General features: G+C 45.8%; 1 protein-coding gene across 2 annotated transcripts in view; it reads left to right on the plus strand.

The window, feature by feature from the left end:
* ST3GAL1 (ST3 beta-galactoside alpha-2,3-sialyltransferase 1) overlaps positions 1 to 24,655 on the plus strand; it is an 82,448-nt gene that overhangs the window by 49,102 nt on the left and 8,691 nt on the right. For both annotated transcript variants that reach the window (XM_064442052.1, XM_064442051.1), the window contains 3 exons: positions 8,747 to 9,549; positions 18,639 to 18,835; positions 20,668 to 20,847. In XM_064442052.1, coding sequence (XP_064298122.1) covers positions 9,181 to 9,549; positions 18,639 to 18,835; positions 20,668 to 20,847 — 746 coding nt within the window. In that variant the 5' untranslated portion in view covers positions 8,747 to 9,180. The remainder of the gene's footprint in view (positions 1 to 8,746; positions 9,550 to 18,638; positions 18,836 to 20,667; positions 20,848 to 24,655) is intronic.

Below are 24,655 nucleotides of genomic sequence, written 5' to 3' on the forward strand. Positions count from 1 at the left end.
GGACCATAAACAGGTCAGCAGTTAAATTTGAATTAATCACCCTTTTCACTGGTTTCTACCAGTTCATCCTATGAAGAAGACACCGAGGGGACAGTTTGCAAGGGGTGGCTGGTTCACCGTGTGCAGATGTGGCTGAGTGCTCTCTTGGCACTGTAATAACCTGGAAAAGTTAGGTTGAGGCTTACACTGGCAAGTTTTGGTACAATATCAGTGGGCTTTTTCACCAAGCCTGGCATGATAACCAAGCCTGGCCGCAGTAACAAAGGACTTTTTATATGATAATAAAAAGTAATTTACTTACATTATAGCTCCCACTGGAAATAAATTGATCATGAGTTTATCTCCACAGTCACAATCATCCATGTGTTTCCCAATGATAAGTGGTACCCAGGTGAGTGTTGTCCTTGCATAGCTGGTGCCACCAGGGGAGAAAGCTGGCCCCCCCCCAGCCTTGTCTTTCACCCCAAACCCAGTTTTGCTCCTCTCTCAAAGCTGAACATCAGGTAGTGTATGAAAAAATGTCAGCAGGGGACACATTTATTAAAAAGGTGGCAGTTTGAATGGTCTCCTGGAATGAATTTACAGCATCAGAATTTTTTATTCATAGATTCGTAGAATAGTTTGGGTTGGAAGGAACCTTTAGAGGTCATCTAGCCCAACCCCCCTGCAGTGAGCAGGGACAGCTTCAACTAGGTCATGTTGCTCAGAGCCCCGTCCAGCCTGACCTGGAATGTTTCCAGGGATGGGGCATCGACCACCTCTCTGGGCAACCTGTGCCAGTGCCTCACCACCCTCATTGTAAAAAATTTCTTCCTTATATCTAGTCTAAATCTACCCTTTTTTAGTTTAAAACCATTACCCATTGTCCTGTCACTACAAGCCCTACTAAAAAGTCTGTCCCAACCTTTCTTATAAGCTCCCTTTAAGTATTGAAAGGCTGCCATAAGGTCTCCCTGCAGCCTTCTCTTCTCCAGGCTGAACAACCCCAACTCTCTCAGCCTGTCCTCACAGGAGAGGTGCTCCAGCCCTCGGATCATTTTTGTGGCCTCCTCTGGACCCGCTCCAACAGGTCCATGCCCTTCCTGTGCTGGGGGCTCCAGAGCTGGACGCAGCCCTGCAGGTGGGGTCTCACCAGAGCGGAGCAGAGGGGCAGAATCCCCTCCCTCGCCCTGCTGGCCGCGCTGCTTTTGGTGCAGCCCAGGGTACAGTTGGCCTTCTGGGCTGTGAGCGCACATTGTTGGCTCATGTCCAGCTTTTCATCCCCCAGTACCCCCAAGTCCTTCTCCACAGGGCTGCTCTCAGTGCCTTCATCCCCCAGCCTGTGTTGATATTGGGTGTTGCCCCAACCCAGGTGCAGGACCTTGCACTTGGCCTTGTTGAACCTCATGAGGTTCTCACAGGCCCACCTCTCCAGCTCGTCCAGGTCTCTTTGGATGACATCCTGTCCTTTTGGCATGTGATCTGTACCACTCAGCTTAGTGTCATCTGCAAACTTGCTGAGGGTGCAGTTGTTCCCACTGCCTATGTCATTGATAAAGGTATTAAACAGTACTTGTCCCAGTATGGACTCCTGCAGGACACCACTTGTCACTGATCTCCATCTAGGCTATTCATCAAGGTGAGCTTTGAGATCAACCAGGAGACCAAAGGCTTAAGCCCAGGCTGTCACATTTTCCTGGGGGGTTCTTCATTTAGAGTGTGATGCAAGCTCTGTTGGTCTGAGCAAACTTTGTTTCAGACACATTTCTGGCTGCACTGGCTGCCCAGGGGTGAAGTGAAGTTGTCCTGTAACCCCACAAGAGAGGTGGTTGGAGCGTCCACCTTTTTGCATGCTCAACAAATAAGACAACTTCTGCCACAGACATGGTGGACAGGCGAAGGCAAAGATTTTGGAGCCAGACCATCTTTCATGGCACCTCCAGGCCAAAAAGTCCCCTTTGGCCTGAATACGTAAGCAGGAATTGTAGTGCATGGGAGACAGCACAATTATTCCTGGATATTAACACTGCAATTTCTCTAGACCAAACATGCCTTCCAGGAATCGACTCTTGGTATGCACAGGAGGAGGAAGCTTTTGCTTCTGCAAACCCCTCCACAGCATTGGAGGGCAAAATGTCTTCACCCCGGTGGGAGAAGGCAGGGGTAGCAGCTCTCAGCACCCAAGGGTACAGGTAGGATCATGACTCTTTCTGAGCCAGAGCCTCCAGCCCTTTCCCCAAGCATTGCGAGGGAGTTTTCATTCCCAGACTGCTCAGCAACATGCCTGATAAAGTCTGCCAAGATAAAGATTTGTTTTGAGGAAACAGAAAGCAACTTCCCCACCCAAGTTTCTGTTAATCTTATACACATCTTGCACAAAAAGCTCTCTGCTTACCCTGACTGCACAGACCTATTATGCGTGTAGGCAGAGCAGGCTGTGTTAGAGCACCAGGGAGATCTCCTATCTACCTGGCCAGTCTAAGCCTGCCTGTGAATGTGCTTACTGATAAAACGCAAGTATGTAATGATTTTTTTTCAGATCACTGGCACCTAAAATGCCATGCAGTTACGCTCCATAAAGCACCTCCAGTTTTTCTTCTATTCACTGTGATGGATGAAACACTGCCCAACAGCTGGCTCCAAATTCAAGAAGCATGGAGGAGCGACTGCCTTCAAATTTGTCTAAAGCTACTTTTTCTTATGCCTTAAATGGTCCTGAATGGTTTTGTTTTCTAGGCAGTATTGATAAGATTAGCTGGAGTTGCTTGGGGTGAGCATTTTAATAAATCCAAGAGCGATATACCTATTGGCTTGCCCGACTTCGATACTGCGACCCCGTTTGACAGTGGCAGTCAGATTTATGCTTCACAGCATGGTCAGGTATGGGGCGGAAGAGTTACAGATCATTTTCTCACTGATTAATGGCAGAAGGGACTTGCTTTTCTGTGGCTGTGGGCACATGGGAGAGCAGCACCTGTGTCATCCCTTTGAGGATGTAAAGATGGACAGGAGAGGGGAGACAGTTAGCTCTGAGAAACAAAATGCAGCCTGATTTTAACCGTTATGGGTGGAAAAGGAGGAAGTCAAGGCAGCTGGTGCTTTTCTGAAATGGCATCCTGTGGTGCCTTTTGGTGCCTGAGGAGGGGGCTCCCCCTTTGCCTGCCAGCGCTGTGGGGCTCATGGGAATCACACCACGAACAGGCTGAAGTCACAGAGGTTATGCTGGGGCACAGGCAGCATCCCCCACCCCACGTCTCCAGCCCTCATGTGGCCTTCGATGCTTAGTGAGACTGATCTCCTGGAGCTGCACGAGATGGACCAAAGGTCTTGCATGGGCTCCCAGCATCATCTGCTTAAGGGAGATTCAGGTTTCTGCCCTGTGTTTAACTCTGACAGGCTGCCAGGCTGTCTCATAATTGCACAATCTATCTCACGTAGCAAAAGCCTCATGCTCAGAGGTCTCTGGCAAGGTGTCAGACCAATGAAGTGTTTCTTTCTAAATGTCAGCCAGCTCTGGGCAGTGGGGGTAGCCAACAATGAGCTGGGCAGAGCAGACAAGCCTGTGGTTTGGAGCGAAACAGTCCCCTCCGTTGTTTCTCTCCAGGCCTAAGCACAGACCTGGGGCTGAAATTTATGTGTATTTTTCCAGGGGCATGCTTTTTCTGCCCCAGGATGACGTCTTCTGAGACCGCTTTGGGCCTTCGTGGGTACAGTAAAGCAAGATTTAACCTTCTATCCTCTCCCAGGCCAGGGCTTTGAGACCGAGGGTTGCTCAAGTAGTTACTCGCGAGGAGTGCAGATGGGAAGAAAGTCCCAAAACAGCAGGAAGGATGCTTGAGGACATGCTGTCTGTGTTGCCAAAAGGCTTCATAACAATATAGCTGTCAGTGGCTTAGCTGGGAAACTAATTCATCTTTGAAGGTTTTGCAGGGTGGGAATCTGAGCTGTGCTTCTGAAAATGGGTACTTGCAGTTCTGCCGCCGAGACCTTTCTAGCACAGCACAGCCTCTTGAAGTCAAATTGCAGCAAACCCCTACTCCTTGAAGTATACATATTCCAGCTGTAAAATACGCTCTAGAAGGGTTGCACAATGACCACCATCAGACATGAGAACTCCGCAGCAGGTCACGTTGTCTTTCTCCATCTTCCGCCAGGGTGGGTGGGTATGCGAGTTTTGAGTTTAAAGGACTTCAGGACCTTTGAACTATCTAAGCAGTGAATGGAAAGCTGGAAATATCTCTGTACAGGGATGGTGTTCCTTGTTGCCCTTGTGCTGTTCTGCCCGACACGCTGCGTCTGGAGAATGCTGGCAACTTCAAACTAGGGAAGCATGTTTCACACCAGGGTTTTAATGTGAGTTACAGACCAGAAGAGAAAAAAGCTGGATCCTGAACTGTCAGCATCTAAGGCAAGCTAACAAAGATCTCCTCAAAGTGGTGCCGGTACAAAGTACTCTTTGCTAGCAAAGTAGGCATCAAAAAGGGGTCAAACTCTACCTTAGTGTAGTGGGACATTTACAACTTGGGGGGATGAGAAGTGCAGCGATTATTTCTCAATGATTTGTCATGATTTTCTACATTCTTTTTGTTTAAGACCCATCTTTAAAAAAAAAATAATCAAGAAATGAAGCATGCTGCTAGTATTGCGTGGCCAACCACACAGATCTTGTGCATTCCCCAAATGCTCTTCCCCTGGACCCAGTAAGGTGTCCCATGCCCCCAGGCAGCAACCTATCTCAGTCCCAAAGGTGCTCTGGTGTTGACTTATCTGGGTGAGTTTCATGCCTGGGACTGAGGCTATCCTGGGCCATCCCTGGGAGGGACCCAGACAGGGGCTCCCATCTTCTGAGTCCTTATTTCAGGTTCCCACATGCCTTTGTGCCCCTGTGCTCCTCTGGGCTGGTGCGGAAGGGCCTTTGATGGGCTGACGGCTCCTGGGATGGACCTAGGAGCCTTTGGGGTGGGGTATTATTTGGGATGCCCCTTCTGCCCTTGTCTCCCTATGCTCCTTTGTGGGTCTGCAGATGAGCTTTTATCACATAGCCTAAGTGCAGTGAGAATACATTGCATTTGGAGGTGTATTTGTCAAAAAGGTATTTCCTGAAGGTGTTAAGAATTGCTTTATATTAGTCCATTGAATTGCTGTGCTTTTATCCTTGTCTGTTAATTGCCAAATTGTCAAGGGACCAGGGACATTCTTCAGATTGTGAGTTTACAATACAAGAAAGGTCTACCCTGGGGGGAAAAAAAAAAGGTCTTTCCGTTCTTTCTTTCTAAAATGCAAGAAGACAATGAAGACAAACAATTAATTGCAATGGATCGATCCTAGTGTATTTTATAATACAAAATGTAAACAAAAGATTAAGCTCTGCTCTCCTTTATGACCATTTAATCAAGTGGACCCCCTCCTACGCTCAGGACAGAGCTTGGAGCAACCTGCCCCTCTCTGCTCTTGCCTGGGACACATCATTTCACGTTTTCCCTGCATTGCATGTCACTGGGTGTTGGCAGCGTAAATAAGTTATCCCGGGGTGTACAGGGGTGTCTTACTTGGGGACAGGGGTATATGTAGGAAGGGGGAGGGGGTGGGAAGGTAGCAGGAGAAATCCAGACCACTAATAAGACCTAAAGCACCCAATCACTTAGGGTAGCTTAACCTGCTGCTTGCATGAGCAGAGCTGGGATGGCTGCCCACAGGCACGGCCGCATGCACCCTGTACTTGCTGTACTTAAACTCTGTTTAACTCTTAGGGGACCTGTAGCTGGACTGAGGGTTGGGCACGTAATTTAAATTGCATACCTGAAATTCCCAGAAATTGTTTCTGGGTCTGAGGCCAAAATAGCCTGTTCACAGCTGTACTAATGGGAAGGTCATGCCGAGGTGTGTTGATAAGGACTGTGGCTGCTATCACACTACTTACTTGTAACGGTTTAAATAATAGTATCAGGAGGTAAAACATTTGCAACAGCTGGGGTTGGCAGCCTTGCGTGGTTTCCTACACCAGCTGCTGCTTCGGCATCGTCCCTGCCCTTCCCGCTTCCCGGCACCTTGGCAAATCCTGTGGAAACGCTGTGAAGATTTATGACTATATGTGGGCAGAGGGAGGTGCAGGATGGTCTGAGCTGTGGTGCAAGATGCTGGGAAGCCTGAAAGTACTGATGTCTGGGTTGGATCTAATGTGTGTTTTAAGAAAGGAAAAAAATGGTCCCGGTAAAAGTTACAGTGAACTCGAAAGCGTTTTCCATTCATTTCAGCCTTCCTTTTCCTCAGACCCTAAATCACACTTCTAGTCCCCAGAGCCTTTCTGTCAGGTTATATATACACATTTGGTTTTCTAATCTTGAATATCTATAGGAAACATGAGCATTCATAGGAAACTAAGTAGCCAGAATTAAAATAGAGGATGTTGTGTTTATTTCCACACTGGAAATGAGCCTTGGGAGTTCTTCTGGTTTCTCACCTTCCCATCACGTACTATAAAAGACAGGATGATTAGGCGTTTGGAGGCACTGCAGTCCACTGCATAAACAGTGGTTTGGGTTGTTGGGTTTTTTTTTTTTCAAATCTAAATATAAGTTTAATGTTAGCTCAGTTAAAAAAAAATATATATATATCTGGTGAAACAGATGTTTGTTCTGAAGGCCAGAACTGCTTCTTTTATGAAAAAGACTCCATTTTATTTGCTTTTCCAAGAAAGACTGGATAATCCCCCTCCCTCTTCCACTTAAAAAAAAATAATAGAAGAGCAGGAACTGTGTTTACAAATACTGAATTATCTGACTGTTACTAGCAGTAGGGGTTCAACCCATCAGCATTGCAGCGCTTGAATTATCCTGTCCATAAATGGAGAATCAATCTGTTTCTGGGTTCTGGCATATTTTGGGGGGTTTAGACACTATGTTTTTGTTTAGACTAACAACTACATCCAGGCTAGTAAAGCAAATGTGTTTAAGGCTGCTCTCTGGCACAGAAGCCAGCTGGCACGGACGGCGCCGTGCTGGGGGGCCGTGATCTTAAGCCCTTTCTAACTCTCCAAAGCACAGTGGCAGCACCTCCACTGCCTTTTGGGTTGCTATTTCTAAACTGTACCCGGGAATAGTTTGGAAGATTTCTGGCTAGCCCCAAAACTTCCCTCTAAAAAGTTAAAGCAAACACAGGCTTGTTCCCTGGTGCTGTTTAATTTACTGGTGCAGGCAAGCCCGAGCAGCTGGGGTTAATAAAGCCTTTTGTTATCGAGCCTGACCCACTTGTCAGCCCTTGAGCTCCTGTAAATGCATTTGTAGGGGCCAGACTTAAAATAAATCTTGAGGCATTTGGCAAACAGCAGCTAATTGAATGGCACACACTACCTATCACGTGCTGCAGATGAGAAACCTGAAGCAGAGCAAAGGCTTAAGACCACAGTCTGAGGCTCCTGTCTTCAGATTTGACTTTATGGGACTTGGTAAACATTTACACACCACTTCTAAACACCAAGCCTGTGCTGACTCTAAGGCACCATGTCAAACCCCTTGGAAAAGCAGTTTGGCCTTGGGCAGCTCCTTACAGATCCCCAGGAGAAAAGCCATCAGCAAAGCTGGGGATGCTGTGCTCAGCCCAGACGTGTGGCCACCAGAAGCGCTTCCCCCATGTCTGAATAAGCATTGGATTTGGGTGATGAAATGAGAGGGATCCTGCATCAATGTGGCACACAGAATGGGTTAAAAGAATGGATTTTAACAGGTAACAGTTGCAGTTTTGGTCTTTCTTTGCCGTCCTGAAGCCTGCAGCTGAATGGTGGATGAGGCTTTACTTGCTGAGCTTTTGCTTGTTTATAAATTGCACATATTCTGACACAGTTGCTTCCCTGATTTTTTTTTTTTTTTTTTTTTAATCAAAAGACCATTATTTAAGCAATGGCACTTTTGGGGCTTTTTGCAAACATCCCAAGTTTTAAAAACCACAACACTTTTTTCTTCTCACAAAACAATGGCATTGTGGGAGGAAGCAATCCATTTTTCAACTTTTAAAAACTTTTTAAAATCACTGTTGCCAGGCAGGGGACACCAGGAGGGGAACAGAGAGCAGCTCTGGGTCCCTCTGTATCCCCTGACTTGCTGTTTGGTTCAGGATCTCACAGGAACTCTCTGAGATCACAGGCTGACCTCACCCACCCTTCCTTGGCAGGGAAAGCAGCAATAATCCATGCAAAATAAAGGCCATTTATACTTTGATTTCCCCTGTTTGTCCCAGGACGTATAAGCTGTTCTTGCTTGGCTTTCTCTGAATCACGAGTTCAGCCTCGATCCTTAAGAATTTAAGCCGGTTCAAGGGAGGAAGAGAAAGGAACTGATTCTTCTTCCTCCCTGTCCTGCTCCTCCCTCCTTTGCCGACTGCTTTTTGTGGAGCTGCTTTGAGTTATGAATACTTTGCTGCCGTACTTTGTGGTTACCAAGGTCAGCCTGAGGGAAGGAGGTGAGTCATTGCCATTCGAATGGCTACAAACTGTAGCTCAAATAAGGCCGGAGCACCACCGGGGCTGATTCAATACAAAGGGACTCAATGTCCACAGGTCGATGCTCTGCCCTTTCAGAAATTTCACGCTGAAACTTCTCAGTATGCAAATACCGCAGCAGAAATTGCAGCTGGTGCTGCTGTGCTGAGAGCGCTGAGCTGATCACAAGTTGGGGATGGGATGGGATGGGCAGAGAAAAGCAGAGAAATTAGGTTGGGAGGAATGCGAAAAACTTTCTGACAATAATTTTTCTTTCTTTTTGCATGTCTCCAGGCTGCAAACTGCTCTCTGTGGCTTAAATGGACATCAAAGCACGGCTCTCTCCTGGAACATACATCCCCGGATGATCTGATCCTTTGTGAACTAACTTCCAAGAATTTGCTTGCTTTAATTTATGGCTTGCTCCCACACAGAAAACCTACATTTTAACGCTGATATTGCTCCCATCTTCTGGTAGGCAGAAGGGCAAAGGGCTGCCTTCAACGAATCCTCGGTGGGAGGGGTTAGCAGCAGGCCACAGAGAGGTGGAAGAGACTTGGAAGCACTGTGAGAAGGTGAAAGGAAATACTCAGCTTTGCCTTTTTAAAGCATATTTGGGGGAAATGAAGCTTCTTCTCTTATGGATGGAGGTAGTGGAGTTGGTATGCTCAGCCTAAGCCCGAGGTGGTAACTGGCAGGTTCCTGCAGCGCCCCTTCCTTTTTGCCTTATGTTGGACCCTACATCATACTTGGTCAGCGGCAACGGCAGGACCCGAGCGGGAAAGATGGTCGTCGTAAGGAGGAGGAACGTGAAAGTGTTTACCTTCGCCTTCTTGCTCATCACGGTAACGTCATTTCTGCTCAACTACACACACCAGGTGACCATGACCACCTGGGATCTGAGACATCTCGTCATGCAGTTTTCAAAGCAAGCCCAAAAACTCTTCAAGTACCCCAGGAGACCATGCAGCTGTCACACATGCATTTCTGAGCTGGGACATTCCCTCTGGTTCAATCAGAGATTTAATTCAACTATGCAACCTTTCCTGACCTCACAAAATGCCTTGATCCCAGAAGACAGCTACAGGTGGTGGCTGGTAAGTGGGAGGTGTGATACAGCCCAGCGTTCGCGCAACGGTTGCGGTGTCGGGCTTCGAGCAATGCTGAGCAGATTGCTAGAGACGGTTCCTGCCAAAAGCATTTGCCGTCTCAGCTGACAAGGCAGGCAGAGGTGGAAGAAAGTGGGCGTTTGTGGTGCTATGTAGCTCACGGGCACTTGGAGTGCGTGTTCACTTGCTGCAAGCTCAAAAAGTCCCAGGAAGAGTTAGGCGGTGAATCCAGACTTTGCAAATGTCAATATTACCTTTTTCTTCCTTCTCTTCAAAAAACTAGGCTTCGTAAACCAGCTTGTTTTGCTTCAGATGGTAAAAAGGGCTTTTGCTGTCCATCAAGGTAGCAAAGCAAACATGTTGTGAAGTGTGTAGGGCTCTCCCTACAGTAAAACATGTAAACAATTAGCAGGATTAAATGGAAAATTATTAATTCCATGTGTATGAGAACAGTTTCTGTTGTGGCTGGTGATGTAAAATGTGTCTGTAAAGCGCACAGGTGACCATGGGTTGTTGGGAAGGAGCAGCCTCTGCGTGTCCTCTGAGTAGGGTGGTCCAAAGAGCCCAGTCCAAGCATCATGAAAGCTGTGATACCTTGTCTGAAAAGCACAGAAGGGAAGAAGGTGTATCCTGATGTTTTGCCCCTTTTAGCTTCTCTTGAAACAAGACATTGATTAAATGAATTGCTCATGGCCTGCACAGCCGAACTATCAAATCGCAGTTTCATTATGAGTTGCTTTTTCCCCCTTCGGAAAAAATAGCCTCGCTGTGCCTCTCTTTGAACACCCAGCAGCCTGCAGCCTGGTGTCCTCACTGAGCACAGCCCTTGGGGCTGATGAATCTGGGGCTTTCAGCCCTTCCCCGGTGCCCTGGGGAGGCCCCTCCAACAGGCGCTCGCTTTTGCAGCGGGGTCGTCAGGTTTCGGAGATGTTAAGTGCAGTGGAAATGAGGCTGTATCTGATTTATCCGCTGGCTGTTGTGTTTGCCGATGAAAAAGAGATGCCACTGAACTCTGATGTCTTTAACTGTTGCATAAATGATACCCTCATTTTCTGATGAAACCCTCCCTTTTGCTATGAGTCTCACATATTCCAGGCGTTCCATCCTTTCACATGCCCTTTGGCCATGACTCAGATTTCCCATTGCTTATGTGTTTTCTTGCAGCCCCCAGACACTTTTCCTTCTGGGGCCCGTATTTTGTAGCTGGGCTTTGCTGGAGCTATGAGAAGGGAAGATGGCAAGCTCAGGTCCTAGTTCCCCTTGGCCTGGGGTAAGGTTTCACCAGGAACCTGAGCTGATCCAAAAACTGGCAGTTTTTGGAAGGGGGGGGGTACCCCAAATTGAGCTCAGTAGATGAGAGGTGGTTAATGGACGCCGTGAGTGTTGAGGCTGGTTGTGAAGTGCCTCCTGATTGCCTCTGAACACAGAAACCAGCAGCACTCAGCACCTCGAGGAGGTGCCAAGGAAAGGGTGGAACGATCAGTCCTAAATCCTGGCATCAGCGTGGGGGCTGCGCTCCTGCAGCACCCAAGATGAGGAGGAGTCCTATGAGACATGGCTGGGTGGGCAGGGGCCTCTGCTAAGGGGGCTCTGTCCCTGAGGGCTTGCACATTGCCCCCAAGAAAAGCCACGCTCCATTCTGCACTCAGATCCCCTTCTGATTTAACCATGAGGTTTCAAAGCATTCTCTTTAAAAAAAAAAAAAAAAAAGGAAGAAAAAGCTTGGGACTTCCAGTACAGAAGTCTGAATTTCCGATTCTTCTTCTTGCAGTGAAACTGGAAAAAAAAAAAAAGCACAAAGATCTCACTTCAGCTCAACCTGAAATAGATTTTTTGGGGGAGGGTTGTTTCTTCTTCAGCTAAATTAAAAAATAGTGACTTTCAGAACAGCCAATAGTTTTTCCCCCCCAACTTCCTACCCTCCCCCCCCCCCCAAATAAAAGCTGTCCATTAATTTGCAGGGCTCTCTAACCCTATTTTTAATATTTTCATTCATTTCTTGAATTCAGGTCAAGTTCAAAGGGAATACACCGCTTTAGAACACAAAATCAAAGCGGTTTTTTTCTTAGATGGTAAAAATAAATCTTTTAAGATTTCTACACTTTTTCCAGCATACTTTCTTCAGCCAGAACTTATCTTCAACTAGAATGTGTGAAATATTTTGGTGTCCCCCAAAACTGCATTGGTTGTTAGAAATCAGTTACCAAAAATACTTACCTTAATCTATGCTGGATGGAGAAGGTGCCCTGACTCCTCTGAAAAATGCTTCTGAGTACACCCAGGCATGATGTGGTCTCAGTTCCTCATTGCAACCTATTCCCTATGTGCATGTTGCTGTGGGTAAGACTTTCCAAGACAATCAGTGTCATTTCTACAGCATGGAATTCCCAGGTGCATCCTGACTCCACTCCTTATTCGCTGTTCATTCTTAGGCTCATCTTCAAAGCGATTCTGAGATTTCTGCCAGTCTTAAAGAAAACATTGCTCATGGCCATGTTTTACTGCCGTTTACTTTGCCAACTCAATAATTTGTGACTTTTTATCATACTTGCACTTAAAAGATGAGGCATGAGGACATTGCAGATTGCTTAAACCTCATCTCAGGGGAGAAATGACTGTACATTCTTTCTCAGGAACTGACTTCAGACAGCATGGTGGTTTTGTTACGCTGTAACTGAGACAACGGTGACTGCACTGGAGCTATTTATTATACGGCTGTGACTTTCCTGTCACAGGGAGACCCATGTGATGTGCTCGGACTAAACACAGGCAGAGCCCTCGCTGGAGAGCTGTCTGCCTACCAAGCTCATGCTGCACCCCCTTTCCATTAACCCTGTTGTTATACATGTGAATAAGGATTATTCATCCAAATAGTCCTGTAGCATTAATATCCCTCCACTTCTAGGAAAGCAAGAACTGATTTCAGAGACTAATGACCAGTATTTGAGATGAAGTGACATTTGGGGCTAAAGGATGGGGTGGTCTCACTGGCTTACAGTTCTTCACAGGTCTGTTAGGCTGCTTCATGGTTTATTTGGAGAATATATTATTTAAACTCTTCCAGCGTGGTAGGATGTGGCCTTTTGGAAGGAAACAGTCCTGCTGCTGTGAATAAATTGTGTTGTTCATACTGGAGTTAGCAGAACCACCCGTGCGGGTAGGAAGGAGCAGGTAAGAGAAGGGCAGTGCCACCATCCCTGCAGCAGCTTGTCCTGCTGCACGGGGCAGCGCTGCTTCTGGAGAAGGTACCTGAAAACGTACCCGGCTGGTTTTTGTGTTCACGGAAACAAGGGGGCTGTTGTCAGGGCTGTTACTTGCTTTTCATTTGTTTAAATCTACCCAGCTGACAAACTCTCCCTTAGTTACTGTAGTTGGGTAACAACAACGGCCCAAATTCCCCTTCTGTGTACACGCCTGCGGCTGCCCTGTGGTTTTTGTGACTTAAAGTTGAATAGGAGTCCTCCTCTCTGGGGTGATCTGGGCATTAATAATACCCCAGAATGTAACCAGCTTGTTAGAAATTCCTTCCTCCCTCCCTCCCTCCCTCCCTCCTCCTCTCTATCCCTCTCTCCTCCTCTACCTGTGGGTCTCTGTCCGTCCTTCTGCCTTCCATCATTTTACGCTCAGGGACTGTGAGAGTGTCAGTGTTTTGGAATTTGGCACTTTATGTTATGTGATGCATTTCTTTCTGTTTATATTTTCTTTCCCACCTCCCTGAGCTGCTTTACCTGCGAGTTTTCCATTGTTGTTCCATAACACAAATGCTGTGGATATTTCCAGTAAATTTAGTAACTTTTGTATAAGGAAACAGGGCAAGAATTATATGCTGTAACAGAGCATAGCATTTATTTATGGTTTTCTTATTTTATTCTCAGGGGTTTTGACATTATTTTTGTTGGTCAGAAAGTATAAAAAATACGAGACCAGAACCTGCTCTTCTAAGTCCAAAATAACCCTGTTGAGGTTGATGGATAAAGCTGTGATAAGTCAAATGAGGCTCCGAGTTCCCTCGTAATCTTATCTGCAGCACATTGTTCATTAACTACCATGTTATAACAATTTTTATCTCAAGTCTTATGATATTTGAAGGTTTTGTTTTCTTTTTTTTTGGAAGAAAGCTCAGCTCTTGGGGCCGTGTGATTAGCTTATCTAAATGAAAATGTTAGCTTTTAGTCCTTACTTTTGTAGGAAAAGATGTAATATGTGGCTTAAAGTGTTTCCAACAAAACGGCGAACAAAAGGGCATCCCCAACACATGAGCTGGGGGAACTCGTGGAAGCTGCACTTACTTTTAAGAGAGTGGCAGAGCTACTTGGCACCTGAGCCATGCATTTTGAATGCTCTTTGTGGAAAAATTGCCCAAATACTTTGATCACCAGAAGTTTCCTTTAGAACTGGGACACTGTGATACTTTGAAAGCAATACAAAGGGCTCAGCGCTCTGGAGGTAGTGTGTTCACAGGAGAAGGTGCTACCAAATCCAGCGCGGGTCCCAGGCTTTAGTCCCAGTGCCTGCTACATGACAGTCCCGCCTGGTGGTGTACTGCTTGGGTGAAAGTGTGACATTCAGATCAGCCTCGGACATACTGGGAGAGGGAACCTGACCCCGGGCTATCCACTATCCCCGCTGGCAGCCCCGCATACGCCTGGCTGGGCTGCAGCTCCAGGGTCTCCTACAGCGAGGACAGATGGATCTGAAGGTGGTCCAAGCTCATGGGTCCCTCCAAGCACTGCGCTCTGCCAAGCTGCAAGCATCCTGCAGCCAGAAATGAGGGCACACAGAGCCGGTGGAGGCAGGGTCTTTGCTACTTAGAGTAGCATGGAGGTGACCTGTACCAACCATGGAAGTCAGAAATCATACAATTTGGCATAGGCATACTAGTGTGTGTTATTTACATAATATATGCACATTACATTCATATTTGAGAATGCGTATTTTTTGACAGACACAAATCAATAAACAAAACCTGAACTCTTGAAAGCTCCTGTATTCTTCCCCTTAATCTCTTTGATGCATAGTAATTGCAGGACATTAAATATAACAATAATAATGCCATATTTTCCAGACCAAGGAGGCACTTTTAAAATTGATCGTTTCCTTTTAACCTCTCCTTCAGTCTGCAAAATGGAGATTACCTGGATTTGCCCCACCAGGCTGTTGCTAGGATTATTCTTTGTACAATGTTTTATAGCTGGGAAGAGCTGCATGAGTGTTGATGCCTCCGAACTGCTGCAGCGAGGCAATTAGTAGCTGTGCAAAAGAGATTCTCATGGGGCTTTATTCCCTCTTTATCTTCTAAAAACAGTTTAAAAAAATTAGAAAAATCATGAAAAATAGTATTGCTACACGAACTTCCCCAGGCTGCCAGGCTGTGTGCTTGCGGGAGGGCTGCCCTGGCAGCGCTGGCTGCTGCCAGACCCACACCCATACCTGCCTGTCTTGATCCATACTCTGTCTGCATCCACATCACACTAGTGATATTACAGGTTAAGCAGGATATTTTCTACTCGCTAATAAATTGGGATTTTGAAGGTGTATTTAATACGCTGTCAAACATGTCCATGGCTGTGGGATGCACAGGCACCAGGCGAGCTTTCCTCTGAGGCTGTCCTGACTGCAGCTGTGTCCTCACCACTCCAGGCTACTAGCTCGGAGCAGCCCTGGCTGAATTCACATCCTCCCCCTCACCCCCTTAGCTGAGTTTTGGATATTGCTGTGTGGCAATCGCTGGCGATGTGGTGGTACTGGCAAGCCCAGGGAAGTTTATAAAAGTAGCGAAGTCCCTTGGAATGAAGGTGTGCACGCCATGGTGTGAGCTGGAGCAAGAGAGCAACAGGCTTTTCCTCAGAAAGCCGTTCATGGTAAAGGAAGGAAGCGCATGTGTTTTGAGGTTTTTTTTTTTTCTTGCTCTTTTTATTTTTTTTTCTTTTTTAAAATAAGCAGATGCAAAACCAGCTAGTAAATTTCCGTATGTGAGGTGGGGAGTTTCTAAGGCTAGGAGGGCAGGGTTAGTCTGTCTTCCCTATGAAGATGATTAGGAAACTTCTCAAGCTGGACTTACGATTATAGTTTTTAACAATCTAAGGTGAAGAGTTGACTCTCAAGTGCCAGACAAATATTTTACGGAGGGGAGCTGGAGTGTTAAGTAACCTAGTGGTATTTTATACGTGGACACATGGCGCGCTAAGATACATTTTGGACTTGGGCAAAAGGTTAAGCTGCATCATTAGGCACGACTGTTGCTTCACAAACTTCTGAGAAAAGCAGCCACTTCACTCAGGACACAGAGGTCAGGTATTTCAGTGTATTTAACCCCACTTCTGGCAGCTATATCCATACACATATCCCTGGCACACCCCTACGGCACTCGGAGGGAGGATGCCATCCCAGCACGGCATGGAGACACTTTCACCCAGTGCTTCTGTTGATTCATGGGAAAGGCCAGACTGGTGGGAGCTTGTTAAAAAAAGGAAAAAAAGACAGCATTACCCCCAAAAAAAGGACAAGGTGTGGGAAAGTGAACTATAATTGCTTGTAACTGTAATGCTATTAAAATGGTCTTTTTCAAGAAGTCAAGTAAACATTGTGCAATGAGGAACTGGCTGCACATTAAGTCTGAACTTTTAAAAACTATCTGCCTTGGAGTTAACTATCGTCATTGCCCGCTCTGCTCTGTTTTGCTAAAATGTCAAAGACTAACCAGTGCTGATTGAAGATTAGGCCTGAAAAGTGCAGTCCACCCAGATAATCACCGAGGAAGTTAAAAGAGAGCACTTTTAATGAGTTAAGGATGGATGTCTTATTGTATGGATGTTCAGCACACAGTGCAATAAGGTCATCATCCTATTTAAGGTCATTGAGGGGGTCTCTAATGCAAGGAATAACGTCTGCTGCGGAAAGGGTGTACAACTGAGGGATCGTAGGAAGGTGGTGTCCTGCTTCCAGGCTGGTGTCGGTGCCCATGTTTTAACTTGGTTGCTGTACAGTTGCTCTAGACCAATAGCGGCATAACAGACAGAAAAGGCAGATCCCCGTTCTGTGTAAATGGAGGTGCCTATCCATGACAATGTTTCTGACCATTTTTTAATGCATCAAACAGAAGTCAATACTCCGGGTTCTTTTCTTTACTGATGCTCTCAATCTGGCTGAGAAGGCAATTTAATTTAGAAAGGGGCTTTGGTACCTAGAATTTCCTGAAAATTACCTTCCCCATCTGAATTTTCTCAGGCAAAATGAGTTCAAGAATAAGTTTTTTGTTCGTTTGTTTGTTTGTTATTTCCTCAAAATAACAATGTTCTTAAAGATTTTTTGGTGAGTGTTTGGTGGTTTTCCCTTTCATTCCTTAAAGATAGTTAAAGTCAGTTCAGCTTTACAGAGAGAGAGTATACATGGGTGTATGCACATACATGTTCAAATAACTCAAAATAAGTTCCCTTTTAAAAAAGGTTGGATTTTTCTGCATTATACACCAGATACTACACTCTAAGACATCTATGAACTCACCATTTATTTTGAAGGCCTGAGGCTTCCTAACATTAAGTGGTTTTCATATATTCAGAGTAAGAACAGGTTAGATTGGATTAATGAAGAATACACAAGAGTTTAGATATGTGAACATGTGTTTGAGCATCACACACAAATTTAGAATGAGATAACCTTTTTCACGTAAATAACTGAGCCATCCGCTGAATAGTGACATGCGTGGTAATAATGACAGCGTTTGTCTGGACAACCTAATTACCTCGCATCCTAATCACCTTGTGCAGTCCATATATGAGTATATAGGCTAGCAAAGATTAACAGGGAGATTAATCTATGTATGCAACATTTCTTTGTCTTCTTTGTTTCAAGTTCTTGGCCCCAATATGTCTTGTAGCTCTGAGTTCCACAGACCTGTTGTTCAGTTCAGTACAGGTAAGGTTGCTTTACACAGGTCTGCAAAGAGACAGCACAAAAGTTAAACAAAAGTTGCAGTGTTACGTCTGTTTGTGTATCTGAGAGAGAGATGGCAGGACAAATTAACAGTCCCTGGTGCAGTCAAGGGAAAGACATTGGAAACTAAAGCCAAATTACCCCAGGCCATTGATGGAGTCGTGGGAAAAGGTGTTTCTCCTCCCTCCCTCCCTGTCTCTCCTTGCTCTGAGTTGGCAGAGCAAGGGCAGAGTCTTTTGGCAGATTTTGTGTTAGGAGCCGTTCTTCCTTTGTGGACTTGCAAGCAAGCGGCACCACAAGGGCGGGCAATGCTTTTTGTGAGCCTGCCAGCACTCCCAACCTCTTTAGTAGCCCTCAGAGAGCAGAGCCTCAGAAAGGGAGTGTCTGAGCATCACCTGCCCTGCACCTTGCCTGTACCTTCCCACTCCAGCCATTGTTTCCACCATGCACCACAGAGCTGCTACAAAAGGGTTTCCCTCCATGGCAACAGACACAATGACCAAGGTCCGGGTGGTTTCCTTCATCCTGGAGAATTTTTAAAGATTATTTTACATCCCAACCCTCAGGGCTAACTCTACCATAGTTTCCTATTGCACTGGCAGCTGTTTCTTCCACAGTCCTGAACAGCAGCAATAAGATCTCCCACTCCCACTTCTGGCGTGTGCCAAAATCTCTGGAAGGGTTGTTGGCCACTTCGGTCTGTGCTCTATCAGGTTCCCTGAGACTCTTCTGCCCTTCATAGGAGAGTTAAAAGAACTCTTACATGTGTCCTAACAGAATATATGTGGCTCAAGGAGGGATTAGGTTCATAGACACAAGAGGAACATTTATTCTGCTGAGGTCAGCCTTGGGGAGAACACATGACCTGTTCCACCATGCCTAGACAGAGACTGAAGAGATGAGGGAATGCAAGGAAAAGGGAAGAAAAAGGGGAACCAAGATAAAAAAGTTAATGGGATGGGATTTTCCACTTTTTTTTTTCTTCACACTTCTGCTCCTAACCTGAAGCCTTGTAACACATACTGCAGGAGACAGTATCTGCAGGTAGATGCAAGAGTGGTCTTTGAGAATACATTTGAAGCCACATCTTGCTCACAGAAAAGCTAGCTATATCAGTAACCTAGAGTGGTTTTTCTCCCCAACAGAAATTGCAAGGAGAGAAAACTCCGAAGAATATTAATGATACTCTCAAGGAATTGTTTGGATTAATTCCTGGGGATGGGGATCCACTGCAGGAGCGAGGCACTCACTCATGCAGGCGGTGCGCTGTTGTGGGCAACTCTGGGAACCTTCTGCAGTCTCAGTATGGCCAAGATATTGACTCCCATGACTTTGTGCTCAGGTGAGTAGGCAACACCTCAAATCCAGATGTCTCTGTTGTTTAAAATTCACTGGTATTTTGGGGGACAAGTGAGCAAACAAGATTTCAGGGGCTATCTAGTGAATCTGGTACTTAGGTCAAATATGAGTTCCAGGGGTGTAATCTATGTGTGTTGGAGAGCCAGGGAGTCTGAGGCGACACCTTTCCTTCCAAACACTGTTCCAGCCCACTTTTATTTGTTCAACTGTCTACTTTCATGCTGCTTGGCCCTTCCTGCTCAGACTGGGTGTGAACACTGCCTTCTGCCGTGCCATGCAGGCATCCCCACCATGGATGGTGGGGAAGGTAAACAGACCCAAAGGCAGGGTGCGAGTAAGATAACTAAGATACTACCTTTGGCGTTGTCCTGACGGACAAATATGTCCCTATTTTATACGTGACTAACTAATCTCAGGATAAAACATAGTAAGTCTTGTGCTTTACGGGGTATTTCTACACAGTGCAATGTGGATCTCTGGCAGGGAAGAAGCTAACTCAATAACAAGTTGTCACAGGCTGGCAGGATAGACTGCCTATGCAGTCTAACTAATTCACCTGGGGGACCACTGCAATAACACAGCATGGCATAGATTTGATAAACAGATTTTACCTTCCCCCTTATCAGTGACCAGGGCAACACCCTGCCTGGCAATGTACAATGCTCATCATCATCTCGTCAGCTACATCTTTCCTTGTCCTCCCTACATTCCTGCCGGGAGCTGAGCTAATGTCTCTGCAGGAGACTCCACTGGGCTGCAGAGAAACCCCATTCTGCTCAGAGCCAGCTTGGGAGTTTCTCTGTGGTGTTGCACAGCACCATGCATTCATGCAAGGTCAGTCAGAGCCACTTTGGGGATCTCTAGTCTGCACTACGCTGCTCCACAGAAACATAGAAATCTCTGCCAGCAGCGAGCTAATGCATCAGGGAGGGAATTGCTGATGTGTCCCCAGATTTGTTTTCGGGAGGGAACACATGCATAGAGGTGTTTCTGCAGCCCTGAGTTCAGACCCCTCTCTGTTCCCTGTCCCCTGATACACCCAACATAAGGTAGCCCGGCTTGGCCAACACGTTTTGGCTGAGCCCTGGTGGGCCCTGGGTAGATCTCCATGCGCTGACCCCAGGGTTACTGGAAGCACACCACATGTGTGCAGAGCGAACTTAAGTAGGTGTGTCGAAGTTTGGGGACATAATACAAAGTACAGTTTGAGTAAATTAAGTGTCAGCAGAAGGGCCTGCATTTGTCACTGTGCTTTTGGTGCCTTTTCGTGGGAGATAAGGGAGATAAGAAATATTTACTGCTGCTTATCACAAATAACATGGTTTGTTACCTTGACCCTAGACATCCAAATACACCTGTACAGATGGGGGGAATGAAACTGCAATAAGTCAAGCTGACAGACTTCAGGGAAATGTTTTTCTCACCCACTGGAGGCTTCAGCTTTAGGATGATAGATGTCCTCATGGACTCACTGATTTTTTTACCAGGTCTATTTTGACTGTAAGGGGAACCAAGGGATGCGCTCGGAAATACGCTTGCCTGGCAGAAACTCCCACTCAGTCCAAGAAATCCCACGCTAAAGCTGAGCTTTCATTTACTTTTAATTTATCCACTATGGGTGATGGTCACTTCAGCCTGCTTGAGGATCATTACACTCTGCCAAGGCTGTCTGAAGAGCCTGCATATAGCACTTCCTTAACCATGGCAGCATTTTCCTGCCACCTCAAGCAAATGATCTGGGGAAGAATCACATTTGTGTGCACCTACTTAATCCCTCTCCCACTTCCTCACTCTCTCACTTCTTTTGGGCTGCAGAATGAACCGTGCCCCCACCACTGGCTACGAATCAGATGTTGGGAGCAAGACCACTCACCACTTTGTTTACCCTGAGAGCTACAAAGAACTGGCAGAAAACGTGAGCATGATCCTGATCCCCTTCAAAACCCTGGACCTGCGCTGGGTTGTCACTGCTCTCACCACAGGCACCATCAACTTGTGAGTAAGGGCAGCCCTGAGCGGGCAGGCTGAAGGGGTGGGAGCCCCCACATGTTGCTGTAGGACAGAAACGCTCACACTGGGCAAATCCCCTCTTCTCATAAGGCCTAGGGGGGCTTTACAGACCCTCTGAGATCAGGGTTCAGTCCTGAACAGTTGCTCTGTAGGAAAAGTTCAATGTTATGGTGCAGTCTTTGAGGCAACAACCCAGATCCAGCTCTTTGCAGCCCCACACAGTGGTCTCAGAGAAATGAAAGGAGGTTTTTTGGCTGCTGGAGGAGGCCAGTTTGAGCAGTGGCTTCCTGGGCTTTGAGGTTCAGTGCCTCATTTTGGGCTTCTGCTTATCCTTCGTCCTCTCCAGTCCCTTGGAGGTACAGCGGGTGCAGCCAGCATGCCTGTACTCAGACGTACCCATCAGAAAGCCATCTGCAGAATCAGGTGTTTGGCGGATTATTAATTCAGCAGTGGTCCTAGATACCTGGATTATTCCACCTGAGACACTCGGGTGGCCAAGTGGTCCTCCAACATATATATTATACTACTTGCAGAAGAGGACAAGGAGGCAGAGAGCGATGTGCAGGCTGCTCACAGAGGGCAGTGACAGCAGAAGCAGACTGGACTGAGACACTTAGGTCCCCATCCACAGCACCCTCCCCTGGACAGGTTGGTCAGGAGTTTTGTCCATCTTTCCTGGCAGAAGGTGACTGAGAGCTGTGCAGGGGAAACAGCGTTGTTTCATGTGTGACCTGTGTGCCTTAGCTTTAAATTAACGTGCTTTACCCAGCAATAATGGGCCACGCTGGTATTTATTCTCCATTTCTTCTTTGTGCTTTCAGTAGTAAATGTTGGCCTGCTTAATACATTTATGGCAGCACTAGAATTAGAAATGTGAACAAAACATGTTTCTTCTGGACGCCTGCTAGCAGATTCTTTCCTCCTATAAGCTGGCTTTTCCTAATCCAGAGAATGAAATACGTGACATTTGTACTGTGTGTGAGGTTATCTGCTGGATGTAAAGCCACAGCCTGGTGGGATTGCTCAGTGGTACCCTGCTACACATAGACAGCAACAGCAGATCAGATTACTTTATTCCAGAGAGAAGTATTTCAAGACATGTCAACTTTTTTCCCCAATTTCAGAGTCTCAGAAGATTAAAAACTCATAAAAGTATGTCCCTGTTGACTGGGAATAAGACCCACTTTGCATTTTTAAGGAAAACTTTTTGATGGGACAACAAATGGAGTTTTATTTCTTGTTTTCTTTTTCTTTTCTCTCTTTTCAAACACATTTTTGATTCTTTTCACTTTTTATTAAGATTCTCTTAGCTTGTAACAAATCTGATTTAGTCTCTCTTTACCTTTTTTTTTGCCACCAGCACTTAGTAGATACAGTCATAAGTTGTCTTGAAAAAGTCCACCTTCAGGACACACTTGTATCTCGGAAAAATCAACCCGCTTAGAAAATTGGCTTAAAAATATAATCTTTTTTGCAAGGCTTAGGGTTCTTTTTTTTCCTTTAGAAGCTGTATTGATAAAACAGGTTGAGAACCTTTGCCCTTAAGCGTGGATCCAAATCCTATCAGAAGCAATGGAAACCTCCCAGCTGCCTTCAGTGGCCTTTGAATGAAGCCCCTTGCTGCATCTTTGTCAAATCCATCCCTGTGCTAGGAAGAGGCACCCGCAGAGGGCCTGTTGCTGCCACCATCACCCATCTATGTTTCCATCACTGCCACTGCTCTGAGCCCAGATTGCAAAGCTGTTCACTATTTTTTGTTGAGTACCTTCAGAAGTGGCAGCAGGTGGGTTGCAGCAGTAAAGTTGAGTAAGCCCTTGGCTTGTCAGGAAGATGTAACTGGTTGACTACAAGGCAGTCACAGCACATGAAAGGAAAAACACCTTTGCTTAATAAATTACAGGACATATTATAAATTTATAATTAGATTTTATATATGGGCTTGGTAAGCAACTGGTATAAATTAGTGTGTGAATCTTTAACCCCATGGAAGAAGTACAGGTATTTTAGGATTTTTGCCATACTCAAAGCAAGGAAATTGCGTAATTAATAAGCTGGCACATGCTGGAGCAATAAAACCAGAAAATCATAAGCACACAAATCATAACAATACATTTAACTTAATTTTAGACTAGCAGAAATAAAGCTATGAATATGCATTAAACACACAGTGTCAGATACAGTGTATAAGGAAACCATTGACTGCACATTTATAAAGGCGAGAAGGCATCAAATAAAAATAAAACCCATCCAAAAGTTGGTATTTTAGAAGAGAAGGAATACTCACCTTAGTGCATTCATAGGTAAAAAAGATAAGCATCCTGTATTATGGTTCTAAAGAAAAGCCAGACTGAGATGGCCTTAATATAAGACTGAACTGATAGCTGATTCTCTCAGATGTGTCTCATTTGACTGTCGCTCTCTAAGACTGAGCATTGTCCCAGAAAAGACTAAGAAAAAGTCTTCTGGGACAGCAAACCTGCAGACCCTCATCAGTCATGTATTTAGCGTAGTTGCCTTAGCTTGCCTTCTGCAAGTCTTCTGGGAATTCCCATAGTGAAAAACGCTCCACGTGTCCCCGCGTGGTTTGGCAAAGAGCAATTTTTGTATTCCTTACAATGTTCCACAAATTCCATTTGGGTCAACGGTACAGTAAATATCCTGGACAAGGTGGCCAGAGATGCCAGCAGACTTCACTGGAGCCTTGCCAAGTGGCTCATAGAAGATATTTTCTAGATTATATGAATTCCACCTGTACCCACCTTCATCACAGGCTTCACTCTTTGTCCCGCTCCTGTGTGGTATTTACTAGGTCACTAACTCCCTGGCTGCTATGTGGCCCGGTTTTTACATGGTCATAATGATGTAGGTCTCCATTCGGTCTTAATCAGCGTGCCAATACTTTCCATGCAGTTGTATGAAATTCTGCAGCCAAGTGGCAGCAGGACTTTGGTATTGCTTCGGAAAAAATGAAATAGCCCATGATTAAAATGAATAACATGTCATCTGACAAGAGCTACAGTAGTCTCCTGGCTGGATTAGAGCTGTCTGCAAATACTGTCTCGAATAGTGCATATCATTCTCTTTAGTCTTCTACTGCACCTGGCTAGAGGACCATGAAATAGGGCCCTCTTGTTTCCTCCAAGTCACCTTTTCAAAAAGGACTGGTTGTTTATTTATAAAATAACAAGGAGTTTTTACCAGCAAAAAAGCCCTTTATGTCTCCAAAACCACAAGAAGGACATGGGATCACCAAGCCTACTTCTACAGACTTTGCTAACCACGGGAAGCAGATGCAAGGGCAGACTTGCTGAGGACAGATTAAGAAGTCTGCATGGGTGTGCTTTTCCCTGTTAGCATCTCGCGTCACATCTCGGGGGGTTGGAACCCACCCGTCATATCTTCCACTGAACCCAGCCTGGGGCAAGGACCTAAGGTCAGGGATGCCTAGAAGCACCTATGGGATGACGACATTGCCAGGTCACCACTGGTTTGGGAAGACTTAGACTAATGTTTCAAAGTGCTGATGATCCATGGTTCAAAGAGAAGTAAAAAATTAATCACAGGAATCTTGTTGTTACCAAAAATCAAGCAAAAATATTTAGATTGAACTACTGGAAGGTTTTGGTGATTTATCACAACCTACCTAAAGAGCATGCAAGGTATATTTTGGGATATAGACCAGTTCCAAGGCCAGTTCAGAATTTTCTCACTTGAAACAAACTCGGGGAGGTTTTTGTTTTACAGCACTCCTGATGAGCTGCGTAATGCCAGCGCGCACAGTTCATGAGATATG

This window comes from Phalacrocorax carbo, chromosome 2, assembly GCF_963921805.1.
Source record: "Phalacrocorax carbo chromosome 2, bPhaCar2.1, whole genome shotgun sequence".
In the NCBI taxonomy this organism is placed as follows: Eukaryota; Metazoa; Chordata; class Aves; order Suliformes; family Phalacrocoracidae; genus Phalacrocorax; species Phalacrocorax carbo.